The sequence below is a fragment of the Eurosta solidaginis genome, chromosome 3 (genome assembly GCF_040869045.1).
Source record: "Eurosta solidaginis isolate ZX-2024a chromosome 3, ASM4086904v1, whole genome shotgun sequence".
Taxonomy (NCBI): Eukaryota; Metazoa; Arthropoda; class Insecta; order Diptera; family Tephritidae; genus Eurosta; species Eurosta solidaginis.
The window spans coordinates 100,180,282-100,203,773 of record NC_090321.1 but is presented as its reverse complement, the minus strand read 5'-3'; the positions used below and the strand labels follow the sequence as shown (position 1 = coordinate 100,203,773).

General features: G+C 45.3%; 1 protein-coding gene across 1 annotated transcript in view; it reads right to left on the bottom strand.

Moving 5' to 3' along the window:
- Mcm5 (Minichromosome maintenance 5) overlaps nucleotides 1–20,883 on the bottom strand; it is a 127,060-nt gene extending 106,177 nt beyond the window's left edge. The window contains exon 1 of the mRNA XM_067772870.1: nucleotides 20,657–20,883. Coding sequence (XP_067628971.1) covers nucleotides 20,657–20,811 — 155 coding nt within the window. The 5' untranslated portion in view covers nucleotides 20,812–20,883. The remainder of the gene's footprint in view (nucleotides 1–20,656) is intronic.
- Between the last annotated feature and the right edge of the window lie 2,609 nt (nucleotides 20,884–23,492).

The window sequence follows — 23,492 nt, the reverse complement described above, 5'->3', positions numbered from 1 at the left end:
CTCGGCATTAAATCATACGGGGGTTTTGCGCAGCTTTGTATTCTTTTTTACTGGCATGGACTCATTTGCAGCCTTCCTGATAATTTTCTTTATGCTGGCTGCCTCCTGGTTAATGATGGCCGTTACTTTAAATTGTCGACTTACTTTTTCGGTTTTTTTTTTTGAAAAATCTCCCAATTTGCTTTAGCATTTTTTAAACCGGGTATGATGTTATTGGAAATCAAAATTGGGAAGTGGTCATTTCCTTCTGGATAGCAGTTCCAGGTTAGGATACCTGCCAATTCTGCACTAGCCATAGTTACATCTGCAGCCGTCAGAGTTTTTTTTGTGCTGAGCAGCGTTGGCGAACCATCATTTAAGAAAACTAAGTTTCTACAGTTTGCGAATTCTTCCCATATTTTCCCGATACGGTTCGTGGTTTGTGATCCCCATAGTATGTTATGTGAGTTCAAAGCACCGAGCAGTAGATGATGCCCACTGCTGTATAGTGAAATAGGGTTAGGAATGTTCCATTGGAGGATTGAAAAATTAAGTCCGATATCCATATTTTCAAACGTTTAAATTGTTTTATTTATTCAAAGTCAGAGATGTCACTGTCAAATTGTTTTGTTTGGACGAAGTAGTTGTTGCTTTCTATTAGGTTTTGTGTTAAATCAGTTATAGGTGATTGGTATATTTGCGGTTGGGAGTAGTCGCTAGAGTTGTTGTGAGTTTTGTTACTAATTGAGTGTATTGGAGTTGAGTGGTAATTATTATGGTTTGTTGTTGTGAAAGGTGACATTTCTATGTATCCACTTTCTGCGTTTGTATTATTAGCTAGTGCGCTTGTTGTTGTATTTTGTTTAGCTTTTTCTGTTATCTTTGTAAACAATGTATCAATATTGGAGTTTGAACTTGTCTTTTGAATGTTATTTTGAGGTGATTTTGTACTGATTTGTGTTTTGTTTGTGTTTTCTTGGTTTTGAATGTTATTTAAAAGTTGTGGAGCTGGTGCAGTGACCTGTTTGATATTTTCTTTTAGCGGTCGTTCGATGATATTATTTTTTGTAATTTGTGCTTGCTTCTGGGTTCTATTTGGAAAGGAGTGGGGTTACTGTTGTACAATTTCCAAGCTTCTCTTACAGTACATCGAAGTTCAATTTTAATTTTGTTGATGGATTTATGTTTGAGGAAGCTAGGACAGGAGGGGTCTTCAGAGGTATGTGTGTCAATATTGCAATTTACACAGAAGGTTCTCGAGCAAGTATCATGAGGTGGAGGTGTGGCACATTGCTTGCACAGCTGATTACCTTTGCAATTATTTTTTGTATGCCCCAACTTCAAGCAATTTCTGCATTTCATAGGGTTAGAAATATATTCCTGAACTGCGACTTTTTCCCAGCCCAAGCTAGTTTTTTCTGGTCTCCGGATTGAATTAAATGTTAGAATTGCTGCTCCAGTTGGCGCTGATGTATCGTTAGTTACCTTGATGATTTTCTTAACTTCGATTACTTTTTGGTCTGCTAAGCCTTCCAATAACTCTTTTTCAGTAAGGTGGATAATGTTTTTCGAAAATATTATACCCTGCGTTGAATTGAGTTTTTTGTGAAAGGATATTTTAACTGGTACAACATATGATGAATTTTTCTGCTGCGTTAAGGTTATTTGCTTTATCAGCAGGTCACAAGATTTAAGCTCTGTTACTTCCAAGTATTCGCAACTTATGTGTTTAAGCCCTTTTTCTATTTGGAAAACGTTCTAGGATGCTAATGGTTGGGTTTCAGTGTTGTTTTGGGCGATGGCGGTGGCTATGATGTATCGTGGTATATGGTTATCATTTTGTGCTATTGGCGGTAGAGGTACAAAATCCCCTTCCCTTGGCCTTTTAGATTTGGTTGTAGGAAGAGAAATATTCTCGTCCGGATCTAAGTGTTTAAACCTATTTCTATGAGGGGTGTTAGCCCCTTTCATTTTGTTTGATTTCAGCTACCAAATATGTAGTTTTTAACACAACGACTTAGAAATAATATATACACTAACGGTCGCGTAGAAGAAAAATACAATACAAGCTTATTTAACACACACTAGTGTCTATAGACTTAATTGCGCTGCGAAAAAAACACGTCTGGGTAAGGCGGCTGCCCGAATAAGGCATACTGCGATGTTATAATACAGTTAAAAGAACATATAAAAAAAAACTCTCAAGTATAAAAAGGAAATATTTGGAAGGTAGGGTGCTCGATAATCATGGAGACATGAAACGGATGTGGAAGTGTTTGAAAGATCTCGCAGAGACTGATAGGCCGACAGCATGACACTGATAATACGCGTCCGAAAATATCGAGAGAGGTGTCAAAAGAAGCGTATTGACCTCGAGAAGGTATGCCTGTCGTAAGAGGCGACAAAAATACCAGATTCAAGAGGCTTTGTAGCGCAAGGGTGTTCAGGTTGCCAGCGCAATATATAGCTTCTCTAAACCCAATTGTCAGCCTCACCTATCCGTGGCGAATCCTGTTTCACTAACAGACGAGGCTCTGGCGACCCCAAGCTCCTCATGAAACTTGGGGGTGGGAGGGAGGGATGGCTTGAAAGTTTAATGTGGCCATATAAATCGTTCCCGAGATGGTCGGGCTAATGGTGCTTAATGGTGCCGTGTCCCGAGCTTACCGGATCTGTATCCGGCAAAGGACCATCACATCGATAACACTCCCCAAAGCCTTCGGGGAGTAACCTTATCGCTACAACAACAACCTCGAGAAGGCCGCCAATGCAGAAAGATGTTCTGCGCAAAAATACTATGGATCCCACCAACCGTTTCGAAGGGAACCGCGGGTATTTTCCGGTTTTTCGTTAATATCTTTTGAACGAGTTAAAATTTGTATATTCCGCCGAAGGCACCTCTTACGCGCTCCCCAAGGCAGTCGGTTCTATGTACCGGAGCGACTCGGGATTTTTCCCGACCAAGGACTGTCATTTCAGTGTAACCCCATTTAATTTGTTTCGTCCCTCCCACAAATTGTCATCCTCCCAGCAGCTCCTTGCAGCGGGACTGCTCCATATTCTCTTGCTCCGGGAAGGTATCGAATCCAATCCGGGTCCGTCTCCTAACCCCGGTCCCGAGAAATGGTTCTGCTGCGTCTGCCGGAAAAGAATCTCTTTAGGACGGTCATACTCTTGTCAGTGTGCCTCGTGCAAGGGATGATTGCATCGGACAGGTTGTTCTGGGCTAGATCCCAAAACCCGACGTCCACGTAATTTTTATAATTCTTTTGTGGCTCCATGCTGTTCACGCCCAAGGGCGTCCCGTAGTATACGCCTTAGCGCCCCCCCCCCCCCCCTCCACTACCATCCAGCAGTTTTGCTTCTCAGCAAGCCACAACAATTACCCACTGCTGCTCGCGCCCCACGGCACCACCAACTCATGCGGCCGCTCCCACTCATACCTACAACCTCCGTAGTAGAGTCGGGAGCAAAGCCGAGCATCAGCCCCTGCCCCGTCTTCTTCCCCTCTCTTTTCCGGCAACAATCGTGTAGGCCAGGGAAACAGACTCTTAGTCCCTACCTCCTTTTGCACCGTTTTCCAGCACAGAATATATATGTTTGCGACATCCGCACAATGCAGCTCCTGCCTTGGACGGTGCCACTTTCCTAGAAGTTCTGGTCTCCGCGACGGTGTTGCCAGGCCGCAAACTCAAACACACCGGGTACCCCAATGCTTACCCAGGGACGTCCAGTCCCAGGGCCACAACTGCAGTTGCGCCCTAGCCTTTCACAACCCAGGCGTAGTCACCTGTCACTTATTCCCAGAGTTACGACGTCTCCCCCGTTTCACTTTAGAATTCTGCAGTTTAACTGTAATGGATTAACTGGGAAGCTCACGGAGATAGTCGATTTCATGAAGCGGCACAACATACGCATTGCTGCGATTCCAGAGACTAAACTCACAGTAGGATCTGCTCTGCAGACTTGTTCTGGGTATAATGTCCACAGAAAAGATCGCGACAGCGGAAATGGAGGTTGCCTCGCGTTTATCATACACCACTCTGTGCAATATTATATATTTGATCCTGGCATCGACCGCAGGGACAGTGTCTTAGGCGTTAAGGCTTATCTGTCCGGTCAGGCGATCCAAACCTGGAAATCATCAACATCTACATCCCTCCTGCCACCTGCTGCCCCAGTGGATATCGCCCTAATATCAGCGCCTTACTCACTGGCAATAATCGCATTATCTTAGGAGATTTCAATGCCCATCACGATCTATGGCATTCAAACTTACAGGCAGACAGAAGGGGTGATATGTTGGCGGGTCAAATAGAAGACACGACGTTCTGCACAACAAACGGAGACGCCCCCACACGTATGGTAGGAAGCTGTCACAGTTCGCCGGATCAATCAATCGTGAGCGCAGGATTCGTAAACTGCGTCAACTGGCAGCCGATGGTAACACTGGCATCCGACCACCTGCCTATACTTATTTCGCTCGAGCGTACCGCCAACTTCATCGTCACAGGAAAACGCACTTTCATAAATTTTAAAAAAGGAAAGTGGGATGAATACAAATCCTTTACAGACAACCCCTTTGCTGCCCTCCCTATCCCGACTGATGCGAAGAACGTGAACTTATAAGATAGCTCCCCCTGCGAAGACAGTCACCTTGTAGCGGTGCAGGGGCTTACGCCGATCGCATATGATACTAATTGGTCAGATCGGAGCGGGGCAACCGCGCTCACCTGACAGATGTGGTCGAATGCGATCGGTAACCAGGAACTGTCACCTCCTAATCCAGGGTCTTATGCGTCACCGTGCCCATTGGAGTGATTTGCAGCCAGGAGGTCCACAACACCGGCTGTATTATAACGGCGCCTCCCCAACACCGGGCCACCTTGGGGAGTAACCATGGCCTTACCGCGTCAAGGGGCTCTGCCGCGGCGGACCAACCCAGTTCCCCAAATTAAAGCAGTGACAAAAACGCTTGCCATTTCAAGCAAGTTGTCGTAAGATAAAACGATGAACAACAACAACAAAAAAACCAACAACAACAAATAAAGCACAACAAAAAAAAAAGGGCTCCAAGAAGAGCAGCGGGCAGAGAAGCAGAAGGCCACGCACGTACTCCAGGCAATTCCTGGAAAGCCTCACGAGAGAGGAGGCAATGCTCTTCTTAGAGCATCAGAGGGATGAATCCCCCTCCACAAGCACTGGAGTATACAGAGAAGGCTCTTAAAACCGCGAACTCCAAGGGCAACACCAAAACCCAAGGAGAGCAGCGCGGGCCCGAAGAGCACTCCAACCAGGAAGCAGAGAAACCCGCGATCCCCAGTGGACCCCTATCCACTGGTGAGTAGCGCGGGCAAGGCAGAGCATAAGGCGGTGGCAGGCAACAATCCAGCGATCCATGGAGGGCCCAGTACTTCCATTGCGCAGCGCGGGCTACAAGAGAGAGCAAAAGATTTGACTGCCGGAGGTCGAGAAAAGCTGACAAAGAGAGGCTACGACGGTGTGTCCAAGCACGAAAACCACCACCCTAGCAGTCCCTCTAGAGGGACGAGTAAGTCTAGGCGCTCACCGTCGGAGCATGACTCAAGTAGCAGCTCACAGAGCACCTATGGAAGGTCCCAGGAAGGGAAAAGTTAAAGAGCGGAACCCGGAGGAGTGGAAGCGGCCTAACAGAAGGCACAACAGAGGCAGGCAACCTGCACTTCCACCACGGGGCAGTCCAGGAGCGGTGGATGAGAAGATGCGCTTTGGACTAAGTGGGGCTGTGGTAAAAATATATCTCCGATATCTAGAGGAAGGCCTGTCGCCCAGGGAGGCAAGAGCCAGAGCAGATGAGCGCAGGCATGAACCGGACCACGGGCAGAGAAAAGCCAATGCTCAAAGAGGAAGCAGAGAAGGAAGAAGAGCACAGCCAGCTGCAGCTGACCAACATGCGCCCGCTCCCGCTGAAAAGCGCAGGATCGGGCAAATTACGCCGGAGGAAACTCCAAGCTCAAAGAGGCAACGGGCCCACGCTCCCAGGAACACTGCACCCACGGGCAGGGAGATTCAAGCCAGGGCGACTGGGGTACCCCGCTTCCCAAGGCAGTCGGTTCTATGTACCGGAGCGACTCGGGATTTTTCCCGACCAAGGACTGTCATTTCAGTGTGACCCCATTTAATTTGTTTCGTCCCTCCCACAAATTGTCATCCTCCCAGCAGCTCCTTGCAGCAGGACTGCTACATATTCTCTTACTCCGGGAAGGTATCGAACCCAATCCGGGTCCGGTTCCTGACCCCGGTCATGAGAAATAGTTTTGCTGCATCTGCCAGAAAAGAATCTTTTTAGGACGGTCATACTCTGTTCAGTGTGTCTCGTGCAAGGGATGGTTGCATCGGACAGGTTGTTCTGGGCTTGATCCCAAAACCCGACGTCCACGTAACTTTTATAAATCTTTTGTGGCTCCTTGCTGCTCACGCCCAAGGGCGTCCCGTAGTCTACGCCTAAGCGTATCCCTACTACCTTCCAGCAGCTTCGCTGCTCAGCAAGCCACAACAAGTATCCGCTTCTGCTCGCGCCCCACGGCGCCAACAACTCAAACAGCTGATACCACTCATAACTACTACCTTCGTAGTAGAGCTGGTAGCAATGCTGAGCATCAGCCCCTGCCCCCGTCTTCTTCTCCCCCCCCCCCCCCCCCCCTCTCTTTTCTGGCAGCAATCGTGCAGGTCAGGGAAACAGACTCTTAGTCCCTGCCTCCGTTTGCACCGTCTGCCAGCACAGAATATATAGGTTTGCGACATCCGCTCAATGCAGCTCCTGCCTTGGGTGGTGCCACTTTCCTAGATGTTCTGGTCTCCGCGACGGCAACCCCTCGACGGGTTTCATCGCGCCATGTTGCCAGGTCGCAAACCCAAATCATCCGGGTACCCCAATGCTTGCCCAAGGGCGCCCAGTCCCAAGGCCACAACAGCAATTGCGTCCTGGCCTTTCACAACCTAGGCGTAGTCACCCCTCACTTACCCCTAGAGTGGCGGCGTCACCCCTCATGCACTTCAGAATTCTGCAGTTCAACTGTAATGGACTAACTGGGAAGATTACGGAGATAGTCGATTTCATGAAGCGGCACAACATCCGCATTGCTGTGATTCAAGAGACTAAACTCACAGCAACATCTGCATTGCAGACCTGCTCTGGTTATAATGTCCACAGGAAAGACCGCGAGAGCGGAAATGGAGGCGGCCTCGCGTTTATCATACACCACTCTGTGCAATATCATATATTTGATCCTGGCATCGACCGCAGTGACAATGTCTTAGAACGTCAAGGCCTATCTGTCCGGTCAGGCGATGCAAATCTAGAAATCATCAACATCTACATCCCTCCTGTCACCTGTTGCCCCAGTGGATACCGCCCTAATATCGAGGCCTTACTCACTGGCAACAATCACATTATCTTAGGCGATTTCAATGCCCATCACGACCTTTGGCATTCAAGCTTGCGGTCGGACAGTAGGGGTGAGATGTTGGCGGATCAAATAGACGAAACGACGTTCTGCACAATAAACGGAGACGCCCCCACACGTATGGTAGGAAGCTGTCATAGCTCGCCAGATATCTCAATCGTAAGCGCAGAACTCGTAAACTGCGTCAACTGGCAGCCGATGGTAACATTGGCATCCGACCACCTGCCCATACTTATTTCGTTCGAGCGTACCGCCGACTTCATCGTCACCGAAAAACGCACTTTCATAAACTTCAAAAAAGGAAAGTGGGAAGAATATAAATCTGCAACAGACAGCAGCTTTGCTGCCCTCCCTATCCCGACTGATGCCCGCCAAGGGGAGCGTGCCTTCCGTAAGGTCATTGAATCCGCCTCGGCACATTTCATTCCCGCCGGGAGAATTCCCGAAATCCGGCCCCACTTCCCGGCGGAGGCCGCGAGCTTAGCGAGGGAACGCGACCTTATAAGACAGCTTGATCCAGGCGACCCCCAAATAAGGGATATAAACCAACGCATCAGATTGCTTGTGGACGAACACAAGCGGGCGAAATGGGAAGAGCACCTAAGAGGTTGTAACCTCTCTACCGGTGTGGGTAAACTTTGGTCCACCGTAAAGTCCCTATTGAATCCGACTAAGCACAAAGACAAAGTTTCCATCGCCTTTGGCGATAAGGTGCTGTCGGATGCGAAAAAATGCGCGAGCGCTTTCTGCCGACAATATATAATGCATCCTACGGTCGACAAAGATAGACGGAGAGCCAATAGACACGCACATAAACACAAACTCAGCGCGTCACCAATTACCATCACCGCTAGAGAGGTTGAGGACGCCATTGGTCGCGCTAAACCATCCAAAGCAGTGGGCCCAGACGGCATAGCCATGCCGATGCTTAAAAACCTAGGGAAAGAGGGTTTCAAATATTTAGCGCATGTCTTCAACTTGTCTCTTTCCACCTTTGTCATACCCGAGAAATGGAAAATGGCCAAGGTGGTCCCGCTACTAAAGCCTGGGAAACCAGCTAACGTAGGTGAGTCATATCGTCCGATATCTCTCCTATCGCCAGTGGCAAAGACGCTTGAAGCCATTTTGCTCCCTTATTTCCAAGCACATTTGCAGCTAGCCCCTCATCAGCATGGCTTCAGAAAACTCCATAGCACTACCTCCGCGCTAAATGTCATTAGCACCCAGATAAATTGCGGTTTGAATCAATATCCCCACCATAGAACAGTACTCGTAGCGTTAGACCTATCAAAAGCTCTTGATACGGTCAACCATGGCTCGTTACTGCAAGACCTGGAAGGGTCCACCCTTCCCCCATGTCTTAAAAGGTGGACCGCAAATTATCTGGGTCGGCAGGCATCGGTGCAATTCAGAAACGAAACATCAAAACAAAGGAGAATTAAACAAGGGGTGCCACAGGGTGGTGTCCTATCCCCGCTTTTGTTTAATTTCTACATATCTAAGCTACCTTCACCACCGGAAGGAGTCACAATCGTTTCCTACGACGATGACTGCACAATAATGGCCACAGGCCCAGGCCCAAAGATCGATGAGCTATGCAATAAAATAAACGGCTATCTCCCTGATCTCTCCAGTTTTTTCGCCTCGCGAAACCTGGCATTGTCACCGACTAAATCTTCCGCGACCTTGTTTACAACATGGACGCCCCAAATGTCGACCATATTGAACATCCACGTCGATGGCACTACGCTACCGACTGTCCTACACCCCAAAATCTTGGGTGTGACGTTTGATCAGGATCTACATTTTGGTGCGCACGCAACCGCAATTGTTCCAAGAATTCAGAGCCGTAATAAAATCTTCAAATCCCTTGCTGGCAGTACCTGGGGAAAAGATAAAGAAACGCTCTTGACCACATACAAAGCAATTAGCCAGCCGATTACGTGCTACGCGTCACCCATATGGTCGCCAAGCCTAAAAATCACCCACTGGAAGAAACTACAGGCCTGCCAAAAAACTGCTCTCAGAATCGCCACGGGCTGTCTTCTTATGTCCCCTGAACACCACCTGCATAATGAGGCGAGAATACTCCCCATCAGGGAGAGAAATGAGACGCTGACCAAACAGTTGTTTTGAATACCCAGAAACCTGGGCATCCCGACAACCATCTGATTGATGAACCAGCACCGCCTAGGGGCTTAAGGAGTCATCTCCGTAAGCATCTTGAGGAAATACGGCACCTGAGAACCCAGCCGTATGAAGTGAAAAAACACAAGCAGGTCCTTGGTGAACTCCAGAAACAGGCGTCGGACCTTTATGCCGGGAATTGCCCGGTGAATCCAGTACTTAAAGAAAATTATCCAAAACTCGCGGAAGAGGAACGCATACTCCCCAGGGAAACGCATGTCACTCTTGCTCAACTTCGTTCTGGATACTGTAACAGGTTAAACTCTTACCTATCCAGAATCAACCCCGACACACAAAATGTATGCCCTGCTTGCAATGTGTCCCCACATGACACCAACCATCTCTTTAATTGTAATGTGGAACCAACGCCTCTAACACCCCTTTCCTTATGGTCCACCCCTGTTGAAACGGCAAGTTTCCTTGGACTCCCGTTAGAGGATATTGATGACAATTTGTGATCGGTCGCGGCTATTAGGTGGGGCGAGCATTGCTACAACAACAACAACGCGCCCTGAAGGTTTCTACTTGATATCGTGCTTACATTTATATTCAGTAGGAGGTTTCCACTCGAACTGACGGAGAGTTTGGCAGAGGGGTTCTACCTCAGCTACTCTTATCAAGACAAGGCCAAAGTTGGAAAACACGGCAGGCATACAACAAACGTATGTACGAGATTAGGTACACTGATTTCTATGTATATTAGAGCTCACGAAATTCGAGTGAAGCTGAGTGCCGGGACAACGGATTATCCTACGTGGCTGAACGCATGCATATGTACATACGCACAAACCAGGGGCATGACAAAAGAAAAGGGTAATGTACATATGTTAGCAATGAATTATTATTCGAGTTCATCCCTCTACTTTCTTATAATTGTTATTGCAAAATTACGGACTGCCTTAGCGCAGCTCTATATTATTTTATAACGGAAGGATTGTTACTAAGGAATTGTTTTTAGAAAATAACCGTCCGCCGACGTACGAAATCGTATATAAAGGCGACAAAGTAGCATGTAAGATCAGAAGCTAGGAGATATGCATACGAGTCAGTGGGCTTCTACCACTGATCAGGACGCGCCCAAGGCAGTCGGTTCTATGTACCGGAGCGACTCGGGATTTTTCCCGACCAAGGACTGTCATTTCAGTGTGACCCCATTTAATTTGTTTCGTCCGTCCCACAAATTGTCATCCTCCCAGCAGCTCCTTGCAGCAGGACTGCTCCATATTCTCTTACTCCGGGAAATGGTTTTGCTGCATCTGCCGGAAGTAGAGTTGGTAGCAATGCTGAGCATCTTTTCCGGCAGCAATGGTGCAGGTCAGGGAAACAGACTCTTAGTTCCTGCCTCCGTTTGCACCGTCTGCCAGCACAGAATATATAGGTTTACGACATCCGCCCAATGCAGCTCCTGCCTTGGGTGGTGCCACTTTCCTAGATGTTCTGGTCTCCGCGACGGCAAACCCCCGACGGGTTTCATCGCGCCATGTTGCCAGGTCGCAAACCCAAATCATCCAGGTACCCCAATGCTTGCCCAAGGACGTCCAGTCCCAGGGCCACAACAGCAATTGCGTCCTGGCCTTCCACAACCCAGGCGTAGTCACCCGTCGCTTACCCCCAGAGTGGCGGCGTCTCCCCTTATGCACTCCAGAATTCTGCAGTTAAACTGTAATGGACTAACTGGGAAGATTACGGAGACAGTCGATTTCATGAAGCGGCACAACATCCGTATTGCTGCGATTCAAGAGACTAAACTCACAGCAAGATCTGCATTGCAGACCTGCTCTGGGTATAATGTCCACAGGAAAGACCGCGAGAGCGGAAATGGAGGCGGTCTCGCGTTTATCATACACCACTCTGTGCAATATTATATATTTGATCCTGGCATCGACCGCAGGGACAATGTCTTAGAACGTCAAGGCCTATCTGTCCGGTCAGGCGATGCAAACCTAGAAATCATCAACATCTACATCCCACCTGCCACCTGTTGCCCCAGTGGATACCGCCCTAATATCAGGGCCTTACTCACTGGCAACAATCGCATTATCTTAGGCGATGTCAATGCCCATCATGATCTATGGCATTCAAACTTGAGGGCGGAGAGTTGGGGTGAGATGTTGGCGGATCAAATAGAAGAAACGACGTTCTGCACAATGAACGAAGACGCCCCCACACGTATGGTAGGAAGCTGTCATAGCTCGCCAGATATCTCAATCGTGAGCGCAGAACTCGTAAACTGCGTCAACTGGCAGCCGATGGTAACATTGGCATCCGACCACCTGCCCATACTTATTTCGTTCGAGCGTACCGCCGACTTCATCGTCACCGAAAAACGCACTTTCATAAACTTAAAAAAAGGAAAGTGGGAAGAATATAAATCCTTTACAGACAACCTCTTTGCTGCCCTCCCTATCCCGACTGATGCCCGCCAAGGGGAGCGTGCCTTCCGCAAGGTCATTGAATCCGCCTCGGCACGTTTCATTCCCGCCGGGAGAATTCCCGAAATCCGGCCCCACTTCCCGGCGGAGGCCGCAAACTTAGCGAGAGAACGTGACCTTATAAGACAGCTTGATCCAGGCGACCCCCAAATAAGGGATATAAACCAATGCATCAGATTGCTTGTGGATGAACACAAGCGGACGAAATGGGAGGAGCACCTAAGAGGTTGTAACCTCTCTACCGGTGTGGGTAAACTTTGGTCCACCGTAAAGTCCCTATCGAATCCGACTAAGCACAAAGACAAAGTTTCCATCGCCTTTGGTGACAAAGTGCTGTCGGACGCGAAAAAATGCGCGAGCGCTTTCTGCCGATAATATATAATGCATCCTATGGTCGACAAAGATAGACGGAGAGCCAATAGCCACGCACATAAACACAAATTCAGCGCGTCACCAATCACCATCACTGCTAAAGAGGTTGAGGACGCCATTGGTCGTGCTAAACCATCCAAAGCAGTGGACCCAGACGGCATAGCCATGCCGATGCCTTAAAACCTAGGGAAAGAGGGTTTCAAATATTTAGCGCATGTCTTCAACCTGTCTCTTTCCACCTTTGTCATACCCGAGAAATGGAAAATGGCCAAGGTGGTCCCGCTACTAAAGCCTGGGAAACCAGCTAACATAGGTGAGTCGTATCGTCCGATATCTCTCCTATCGCCAGTGGCAAAGACGCTTGAAGCCATTTTGCTCCCTTATTTCCAAGCAAATTTGCAGCTAGCCCCTCATCAGCATGGCTTCAAAAAACTCCATAGCACTACCATCGTGCTAAATGCCATTAGCACCCAGATAAATTGCGGTTTAAATCAATACCCCCACCATAGAACAGTACTCGTATCGCTAGACCTATCAAAAGCTTTTGATACGGTCAACCATGGCTCGTTACTGCAAGACCTGGAAGGGTCTACCCTTCCCCCATGTCTTAAAAGGTGGACCGAAAATTATCTGGGTGGTCGGCAGGCATCGCTGCAATTTAGAAACGAAACATCAAAACCAAGGAGAATTAAACAAGGGGTGCCACAGGGTGGTGTCCTATCCCCACTTTTGTTTAATTTCTACATATCTAAGCTACCTTCACCACCGGAAGGAGTCACAATCGTTTCCTGCGCCGATGACTGCACAATAATGGCCACAGGCCCAGGCCCAAAGATCGATGCGCTATGCAATAAAATAAACGGCTACCTCCCTGATCTCCCCAGTTTTTTCGCCTCGCGAAACCTGGCATTATCACCGACTAAATCTTCCGCGACCTTATTTACAACATGGACGTCCCAAATGTCGACCATTTTGAACATCCACGTCGATGGCACTACGCTGGCCCAGCGGGTTAGGGGATCAGAATATACCCGCGGTAGATATGCCTGTCGTAAGAGGCGACTAAAATCCAGATTAAAGGGGCTGTGTAGCGCAACCTTTCAGGTTGCCAGCGCAATATATAGCTTCTCCAAACCCAATTGTCAGCCTCACCTATCCGCGGCGAATCCTGTTTCAATAACAGACGAGGCTCTGGCGACCCCAAGCTCCTCATGGAACTTGGGGGTAGGGAGGGAGGGAATGGCCTGAAGGTTTAACGTGGCCACATAAATCGTTCCCGAGATGGTCGGGCTAGCACCTTAATGGTGCTATGGTACCGGCGCGTACCGGATTTGTATCCGGCAAAGAACCATCACATCGATAACACTCCCCAAAGCCTTCGGGGAGCAACCTTATCGCTACAACAACATCAACAACATGGCACTACGTTACCGACTGTCCTACACCCCAAAATCTTGGGTGTGACGTTTGATCAGGATCTACATTTTGGTGAACAGGCAGCCGCAATTGTTCCGAGAATTCAGAGCCGTAACAAAATCCTCAAATCCCTCGCTGGCAGTACCTGGGGAAAAGATAAAGAAAGGCTCATGACTACATACAAAGCAATTAGCCAGCCGATTACGTGCTACGCGTCACCCATATGGTCGCCAAGCCTAAAAATCACCCACTGGAAGAAACTACAGGCCTGCCAAAAAACTGCTCTCAGAATCGCCACGGGCTGTCTTCTTATGTCCCCTGAACACCACCTGCATAATGAGGCGAGAATACTCCCCATCAGGGAGAGAAATGAGACGCTGACCAAACAGTTGTTTTGAATACCCAGAAACCTGGGCATCCCGACAACCATCTGATTGATGAACCAGCACCGCCTAGGGGCTTAAGGAGTCATCTCCGTAAGCATCTTGAGGAAATACGGCACCTGAGAACCCAGCCGTATGAAGTGAAAAAACACAAGCAGGTCCTTGGTGAACTCCAGAAACAGGCGTCGGACCTTTATGCCGGGAATTGCCCGGTGAATCCAGTACTTAAAGAAAATTATCCAAAACTCGCGGAAGAGGAACGCATACTCCCCAGGGAAACGCATGTCACTCTTGCTCAACTTCGTTCTGGATACTGTAACAGGTTAAACTCTTACCTATCCAGAATCAACCCCGACACACAAAATGTATGCCCTGCTTGCAATGTGTCCCCACATGACACCAACCATCTCTTTAATTGTAATGTGGAACCAACGCCTCTAACACCCCTTTCCTTATGGTCCACCCCTGTTGAAACGGCAAGTTTCCTTGGACTCCCGTTAGAGGATATTGATGACAATTTGTGATCGGTCGCGGCTATTAGGTGGGGCGAGCATTGCTACAACAACAACAACGCGCCCTGAAGGTTTCTACTTGATATCGTGCTTACATTTATATTCAGTAGGAGGTTTCCACTCGAACTGACGGAGAGTTTGGCAGAGGGGTTCTACCTCAGCTACTCTTATCAAGACAAGGCCAAAGAGTAGGAGTAGCCATTAAGGAATATTGATATTTTAAACAAATTTTATAACGCTCTTTCGGAACCTCTCTGTTTTTATTTGTTGCAACAGGAATAGGTTCTCCCATTTTACTATAGGAACCCTGGACGGACAGGGCATACTTCAGCCGAGATTAAGTTCGTCACAAACCCCCACCGTAGAACAGTACTCGTTGCGCTAGACCTGTCAAAAGCTTTTGATACGGTCAACCATGGCACGTTACTGCAAGACCTGGAAGGGTCTACGCTTCCCCCATGTCTTAAAAGGTGGACCGCAAATTATCTCGGTGGTCGGCAGGCATCGGTGCAATTCAGAAACGAAACATCAAGACCAAGAAGAATTAATCAAGGGTGCCACAGGGTGGTGTCCTATCCCCACTTTTGTTTAACTTCTACATATCAAAGCTACCTTCGGCATCAGAAGGAGTTACTATCGTTTCCTACGCCGAGGATGGCACAATAATGGCCACAGGTCCAGCCCCACAGATCTATGGGCTAAGAATGGGATAGAAAAACAGAACTAATACTGTTCAGTAACAGAACAAAAATACAAACTTTTCGACTACCCTCAATAGATGGAACGGAACTCTCGCTCTCTACTAGAGTTAAGTACCTAGGCGTAGAAATAGACAACAAGTTTAATTGGAAAACCAATATCGAAAAAAGAGTATAGAAGGCGTATATCGCATACTACTCATGCAAGAGAATAGTCAGCAGAAATTGGGGGCTAAAGCCAAAACTTATGATGTGGCTCTACACGGCGGCCATAAGGCCCATCCTGGTGTACGGAGCCATAGCATGGTGGCCTGCCCTGAACAAGCAATACAACACTAAAAAACTAGACAAAATACAAAGGGCAGCATGCGTAGGGGTTACAGGTGCACTTAGATCGTGCCCGACGGATGCACTAAACGTTATACTTAACCTGCTGCCACTGAAAATCCACATCAGATGTTCGGTGGCAGCAGGATAAGTATAACGTTTAGTGCTTTCGTCAGGCACGATCTAAGCCACTGAACTTCCACATCAGATATACAGAACCCAGCGGGTTAGGGGGTCAGAATATACCCGCGGTAGGTATGCCTCTCGTAAGAGGCGACTAAAATACCAGATTCAAGGGGCTGTGAAGCGCAGCCCTTCAGGTTGCCAGCGCAATATATAGCTTCTCCAAACCCAATGTCAACCTCACCCATCCGCGGGAAATCCTGTTTCACTAACAGACGAGGCTCTGGCGACCACAAGCTCCTCATGGAACTTGGGGGTGGGGAGGGGATGGCCTGATGGTTTAATGTGGCCACATAAATGGTTTCCGAGATGATCGGGCTAGCACCTTAATGGTGCTCTGGTACCGGAGCGTACCGGATCTGTATCCGGCAAAGGACCATCACACCGATAACACTCCCCAAAGCCTTCGGGGAGAAACCTTATCGCTACAAAAACAACACCAACAACAACAAGAACATCAGATATACAGCGAAAAGCACAGCCATCAGACTAAGGGAGTCTAAATGCTGGAAAGAAAAAGGTTATGGCCACAGTGAATCCTAACAAGGCTCACCAATGTGGATTCAACAGCAGATTACCTCTCAAATACACTGATTTTCGACAGAAATTACAAGGTGCAGATACCCTCTAGAACGGATTGGGCGGCCGACAGAGTTGGCAGGGAGGGTGCCACATCAATCTACACTGACGGGTCCAAAATGGACTGCGGCGTCGGTGCAGGTGTCTACTCCAACCAACTAAAATTCGCAATTCCCAATCCGTCTTCCAACAACATCCAGCATCTTCTAATCAGAGCTGCAAGGAATAGAGGGCCTGTATCTTCCTTTTGCAGAACCGGAGAGACGGTGAGGTCGTTATATACTTCGACAGCCAAGCGGCACTCAAAGCGCTAGAATCACCGTACACATCCTCTAAAGCCGTCGATAACTGTAAGAGGGTGCTACGTGAAGCAGCCAACCAGGCAGCTGTCACTCTCAGCTGGGTACCCGGCCTCAGGAACATTGACGGCAACGAAAAGGCGGATGAAATAGCAAAGGAAGGAGCATCGTTAGACATCACTGAAGCAGTAGCGGTGCATCGACCACTCACATCAGTTCAAAGAGACATTCTCACATATCTAAGGAAAATAGCAATCCGCGATTGGTACTCTACGGACACCTGTAGAATCACCAAATTAATATGGCCAGACTACAACCAGAAAAGAACCGATGACCTACTAAATAGGTCTAGGAAGGAAATATACAGAATCACCGCCACTATTACAGGGCACTGGCCGTTTGGCGCACTCGTGAATAGAATGAGTATCCCCTAAAATGAGTGGTGTAGGAGCTGTAGACAGGAGGGTGCCGAAGAATCGGTTACTCACTTTCTCTGCGAGTGCCCAGCCCTTGCGCGTTTCGTTCCCGAACTCTAAGCAGTTATGTGTTTCCGGACTTAAGGGCGGTGTCAAACTGCCGAATCAAGGACATCAGTAGGTTTATTGATCTAACCAAGTGGCTTGAGTAAAACTATACGCAGGGTACATCAATCGAAAACGTAATTGGTTCCAGGAGGAAGTGCATCAAAATGGCGTCTAGAGCGCTACTTGGGCCGGCTCCATAGCCGGGCAGCACAGCAACCAACTTACCATCATGGAGAGAAATGAGATGCTAACGAAACAGCTCCTCTTGAATACACAGAAACCTGGGCATCCCAACACACATCTGATTGATGAGCCAACACCGCCCAGGGGCTTAAGGAGTCATCTCCGTATGAAGCAAAAAACAAACAAACAGGTCGTCAGTGAACTCCACAAACAGGCATGGGACCTTTAGGCCAGGAATTGCCCGGTGAATCCAGTACTCAAAGAACAGACCCAAAACTTGCGTTCCTCGCACACTCCCCAGGGAAACGCGAGTCACTCTAGCTCAACTCCGATCTGGATACATATTGTATACCTTGCTTGCAATGTGTCCCCAGATGACACCAACCATCTCTTTAATTGTAACGTGGAACCAACGCCTCTAACACCCCTCACATTATGGTCCACCCTGTGGAAACGGCTAGTTTCCTTGGACTTAGAGAGAGGATATTGATTACAATTTGTGATCGGTAGCACCTATTGGATGGGCCGAAGCAATGCTACAACAACAACGATATTTTTGGAAGCGTATTAGCAGAATTACTGTGCATGACGCAGCCCGTGTTGGATTGGCTAACGTAACAATAAACAAAAGAGTTATAAGGTAATATCAGCTCGTTCACGAATGCAAAAAAGAGCTTTTTCAAATTTTTGATAAATAAAGACTAGAAAAGTTAAATATATATGGGGTATTCGATCCCATTTCGACCAATTTTGAGCCCGACCCCTTTTAGAATTGGCTGAAAGTTTTTCTTCTTTTTCTAGCTTACGAGACGTTTTTCAGAAGTTTTTCAAATTTTTTCATCCAACTCAAAAAAAGTTATGAATTTTTAAAGAAACACCGTTTTTGTTTTCAAAATGCTATAACTTTTTCAAATATTGACCGTTTGAGATCTTTTTTTTTTTTTTAATTTGGGTAGTAGTGCAGTTTACGGTACCCACCCTAAAGTTGGGCCAAGATTTCCGAGTGAGGTATCAAAAGACGTGTATTCACCTCGAGAACAATAATCCGAAGGCGGAAAAGAAAAATTGTATCTCTGTCCGGCGATATTTGCAGTTGAAGTTGGCGATTTTCATGTGGTTGTTGTTGTGTTTGTATCCACAAAAAAAATTGTCCATCACCGTGGCGGTTTTTCGTTAATATCTTTTGAACGGGTAAAAAAAGTTTACTTCCGCTTTCGGATTCTTGATATAGACGTAAATACGCCTTTTGATACCTCACTCGAAAATTTTGGCCCAAATTTCGGTGGGTACCGTAAACTGCACTATTATTTTTAGTTTTTAGTTTTTTTTTTTTTTTTGTAATTTTTCAGTTTTTCGAGATTATTCGAATTTCGCCCTTTTTTTCTCATAAAAAACTTCAATCAATTCTGCAATCATCCCCACTAATCCCGGAGTGGGCCGAGAATTTTTTTTTTTTATTTAATTGAAAAAAAAACTCAGAAAAACTGAAAAATTACAAAAAAAAACTTTAAACTTTTTTTTGAATTTTTTCCGAAAAGTACATTTAAAAACAAATTTAAAAAAAAAAGATCCCAAACGGTCAATTTATAAAAGTTATAGCATTGTGAAAACAAAAACGTTGTTTTTTTTTTAAATTCATAACTTTTTTTTGAGTTGGATGAAAAAATTTGAAAAACTTCTGAAAAACGTCTTTCGTAAGCTGGAAAAAGAAGAAAAACTTTCAGCCAATTCTAAAGGGGTCGGGTTCAAAATTGGTCGAAATGGGATGGAATACCCCATATATACATCAGATGAAAGGTATTTTTATAAGTTAGTATCGATTCTGCACTTAGTCCGTTTTTTAGATGTGGCAGCACAGATTTGTAATGTATAAAATATATATACGTATACACATATAAAAGTTGTATAGAAATTTGCAATCTTTAACAACAAATAAATTTTAAATTATAAGTTTGCGCACTTTAAAATATATATATTTGTGATCGGGAGAACTCCCTCTTTCATTTGATACCAAGTTAAACCCCGAACTCGGGGTGTGCTAAACTAAATCGCTGCCGTCGACCCCTCAACTACTCTTTTACCGAACTTGTATTAGCAGTTGCAAAAACGTTAAGATTCGTCCAGTATAGGTAATGGGCTAAAGCTGGTAATAGTCTAGTTGAGGGATCGAGAGAGGTGTCAAAAGCCGCGTATTAATCTCGAGAACAATAATCCGATGGCGGAAAAGAAAAATTTGGTAATAGTCTAGTTGAGGGGTCGACTGCTAATACGCTACCAAAAATATCGAGTGAGGTGTCAAACGACGCGTCTTGACATCAGTATTAATAATCCGAAGGCGGAGAAAATAAATTTTAACGGTAATAGTCTAGTTGAGGGGTCGACTACTAATACGCTACCAAAAATATCGAGAGAGGTGTCAAACGGCGCGTCTTGACATCAGTATTAATAATCCGAAGGCGGAAAATAAAAATTTTAACGAGTTCAAAAGATATTAACGAAAAACCGAAAAAAGACCCGCGGGTACCTCCGAAACCGGCGGTCGGATCCATAGTATTTTTGCGCAGAACACCTTTCGGCGTTGGCGGCCTTCGGCCGCGCTTATAAAAAATAACCCTGGGCTACGCCATGCCACGTCCGGGTGTGTGGTTTAACCGTGGCTACCGCCACGGTGATGCACAATTTTTTTGGTGGGTACGAACACAACAACAACCACATGGAAATCGCCAACTTCAACTGCAAATATCTCCGGACAGAGATAAAATTTTTCTTTTCCGCCTTCAGATTATTGTTCTCGAGGTTAATACGCGTCTTTTGACACCTCTCTCGATATTTTTGGTAGCGTATTAGCAGTCGACCCCTCAACTAGACTATTACCTTTTTTATAAGCGCGGCCAAAGGCCGCCAACGCCGAAAGGTGTTCTGCGCAAAAATACTATGGATCCGACCCCCGGTTTCGGAGGTACCCGCGGGTCTTTTTTCGGTTTTATGTTAATATCTTTTGAACGCGTTAATATTTTTATTTTCCGCCTTCGGATTATTAATACTGATGTCAAGACGCGTCTTTTGACACCTCTCTCGATATTTTTGGTAGCGTATTAGCAGTCGACCCCTCAACTGGACTATTACCTATAATTTACCTGTATTTATAGTAAAAATTGTCTTCACTGAAAGTACGAAGAAAATTTTTGTATTTGGTTTTCACTTCTTGCATGTTAACTTGAGTTCCATCTTGGTGATTAGAACCCCCAAAATTATCTGAGAAAAAAACGCCAGCTTCGTCAAACCCTTCCATTTTAGATGTTGCTACCAGTATATGAGGTGTACTATTATACTTTGCGCGCCACAAAAACTATCCACTAGGGATGCCAGGTACTAATCGATACTCGATTGTACCGATAGTAAGCAGTGCTGGGCAGCGATTTAGTTTAGCACCCCTCGAGTTCGTGGTTTAACTTGGTATCAAATGAAAGAGGGAGTTCTCCCGATCACAAATATATATACCTTAAAGTGCGCAAACTTATAATTTAAAAGTTATTTGTTGTTAAAGTTTGCAAATTTCTATACAACTTTTATATGTGTATACGTATATATATTTTATGACATTACAAATTTGTGCTGCCACATCAAAAAAACGGAACAAGTACAGAATCGAATAATAACTTATAAAAATAACTTTCGTCTGATGTATATATATCTTAAACCTTTCGTCTGATGTATATATATCTTAAACCTTTGTAGTCTTTATTTACCAAAAATTTGAAAAAGCTCTTTTTTGCATTCGTGAACGAGCAGATATTACCTTATATGTCTTATGTTTATTGTTATGTTAGCCGATTCAACACCGGCTACGCCATGCACAGTAATTCTACGTAGAATACCCTTCGGCCGCGCTTATAAAAAATAACCCTGGGCTACGCCATGCCAAGTCCGGGTGTGTGGTATAACCGTGGCTGCGCAGAAGGTTGTACTACGCAGAAGGACATCACCGTGGCGGTAGCCACAGTTATACCACACATCCGGACTTGGCATGGCGTAGCCCAGGGTTATTTTATATAAGCGCGGCCGAAGGCCGCCTACGCGGAAGGGTGTTTCAACTTCTCAAAATGAGTAGTAAAAATATATATTTTCCTTTTTCTTTATTAACTGAAAGGTTGTAAGGTATTATTTATATTTGTTTTTTTTTTGTTTATGTGGCAGCACAGTTTGTAATGTCATCAATAATATATATATATATATATATATATATATATATATGTGTGTGCATGTTGCTACAAAAGCGCGATTGATTTAATAAAAACATTTATAATAAGTAAAAACAATGCAAAAATGAAATGTGAACTATACAAAAATGCAATTTAAGTTTATCGTTGCCAATTTATATAGATATGTATGTTTATTAAGGTTTTGAAAGATATGTAAATTGTAATTTAAAGTGCTATAGAAATTTGCTAAATTTGCAAACCTTAACAACAAATAACTTTTAAATTATAAGTTTGCGCACTTTAAAATTTATATATTTGTGATCGGGAGAACTTCCTCTTTCATTTGATAACAAGTTTTACCCCGAACTCGGGGGGAGCTATTCTAAAATTTTCCCCAGTACTGCCCCACAAATCACAATTAGAAGATTATGCATTCACCAGTTCAAAATTGCTTCGTTCTGTGCAAGTACGTCACGGGGAATATTTTGGGTTGGATTTTATATAAGGTGCCACGATTTTCAAATTTTTGTTAATTTGTAGGGGTAGAGGGGGTCCTAAAAATTACAAAATTATTATCCGCAGCTCTAGGAAACTTTTAGTTTATGAAATATAAGCTTTTTAATTTCCAAATTTAGTAAAATTTTAACTTAAGTCCTGCACTTAAAATTCGGGTCGATAGCGGTATCAAAATACGCGTATTTGCGTCAAAATTCCTAATCCGAAAACAGAAACTGTATTTTTTATCTCGTTTAAAACTTATTCGCGGAAAACATGTCGGTTCTATTGTCGCTTTTTTCGTTTTTGCAATTAAACAAACGAAAACAAAGGAAGGTGGTGAATAGTGTTGCCACCTCCGCAACAATATCATTTTATCTTGGTAGAACATTAGCTGTATTTCGTTGCTAACTAGTACAATTAAAACAATAGCTAGCTTACCGAATTGCATGAAAAGCAACAATAAAAAGTAATCGAGTTGAGTTGGCTAAGCGCTTTCAGTTGAAACCGCTTAGGTAATGGTCGACCTGATTGATAGTGTTGTATAGTGTTGCATATTCAAAAATAGGGCGTTATTGTGAACGAGCGAATGAAATGTGCAGATAAACAAAAATAACAAAATAACAGCGTGGCGTCAGGGTGACATACATACAAACAAACACACGCATTTCATGTATTTTGTTTTTATAATTCTCTGGTTGAGTGTCAAAAACATACTGCGCTAGAAGTCGAAATGTCAAAGTACACCCTTCTGCGTAGCACCCCAAATAATATTAGACTACAATTTATTAAAAGTGTTTTACAAAAACAAAATACATTGATAGTGTATGTATGTTTGCATTTATGTCGACGTGCCACCACCTTATAATGTTCTACCAAGATAAAAAGATATTGTTGCATAGCTGGCAACACTATTCACCACCTTCATTTGTTTTCGTTTGTTTAATTGCAACAACGAAAAAAGCGACAATAGTACCGACGTGTTTTCCGCGAATAACTTTTAAACGAGATACAAAATATAGTTTCTGCTTTCGGATTCTGAATCTTGACGCAAATACGCGTCTTTTGATACCGCTATTGACATGTGCGACCCGAATTTTAAGTGCACGACTTTAGTTGAAATTTTACTAAATTTGGAAATTAAAAAGCTTATATTTCATAAACTAAGAGTTTCCTAGAGCTGCGGATGATAATTTTGTAATTTTTAGGACTAAAGGGGGTCCTACAAATCAACAAAAGTTTGAAAATCGTGGCACCTTATATAAAATCCAACAGT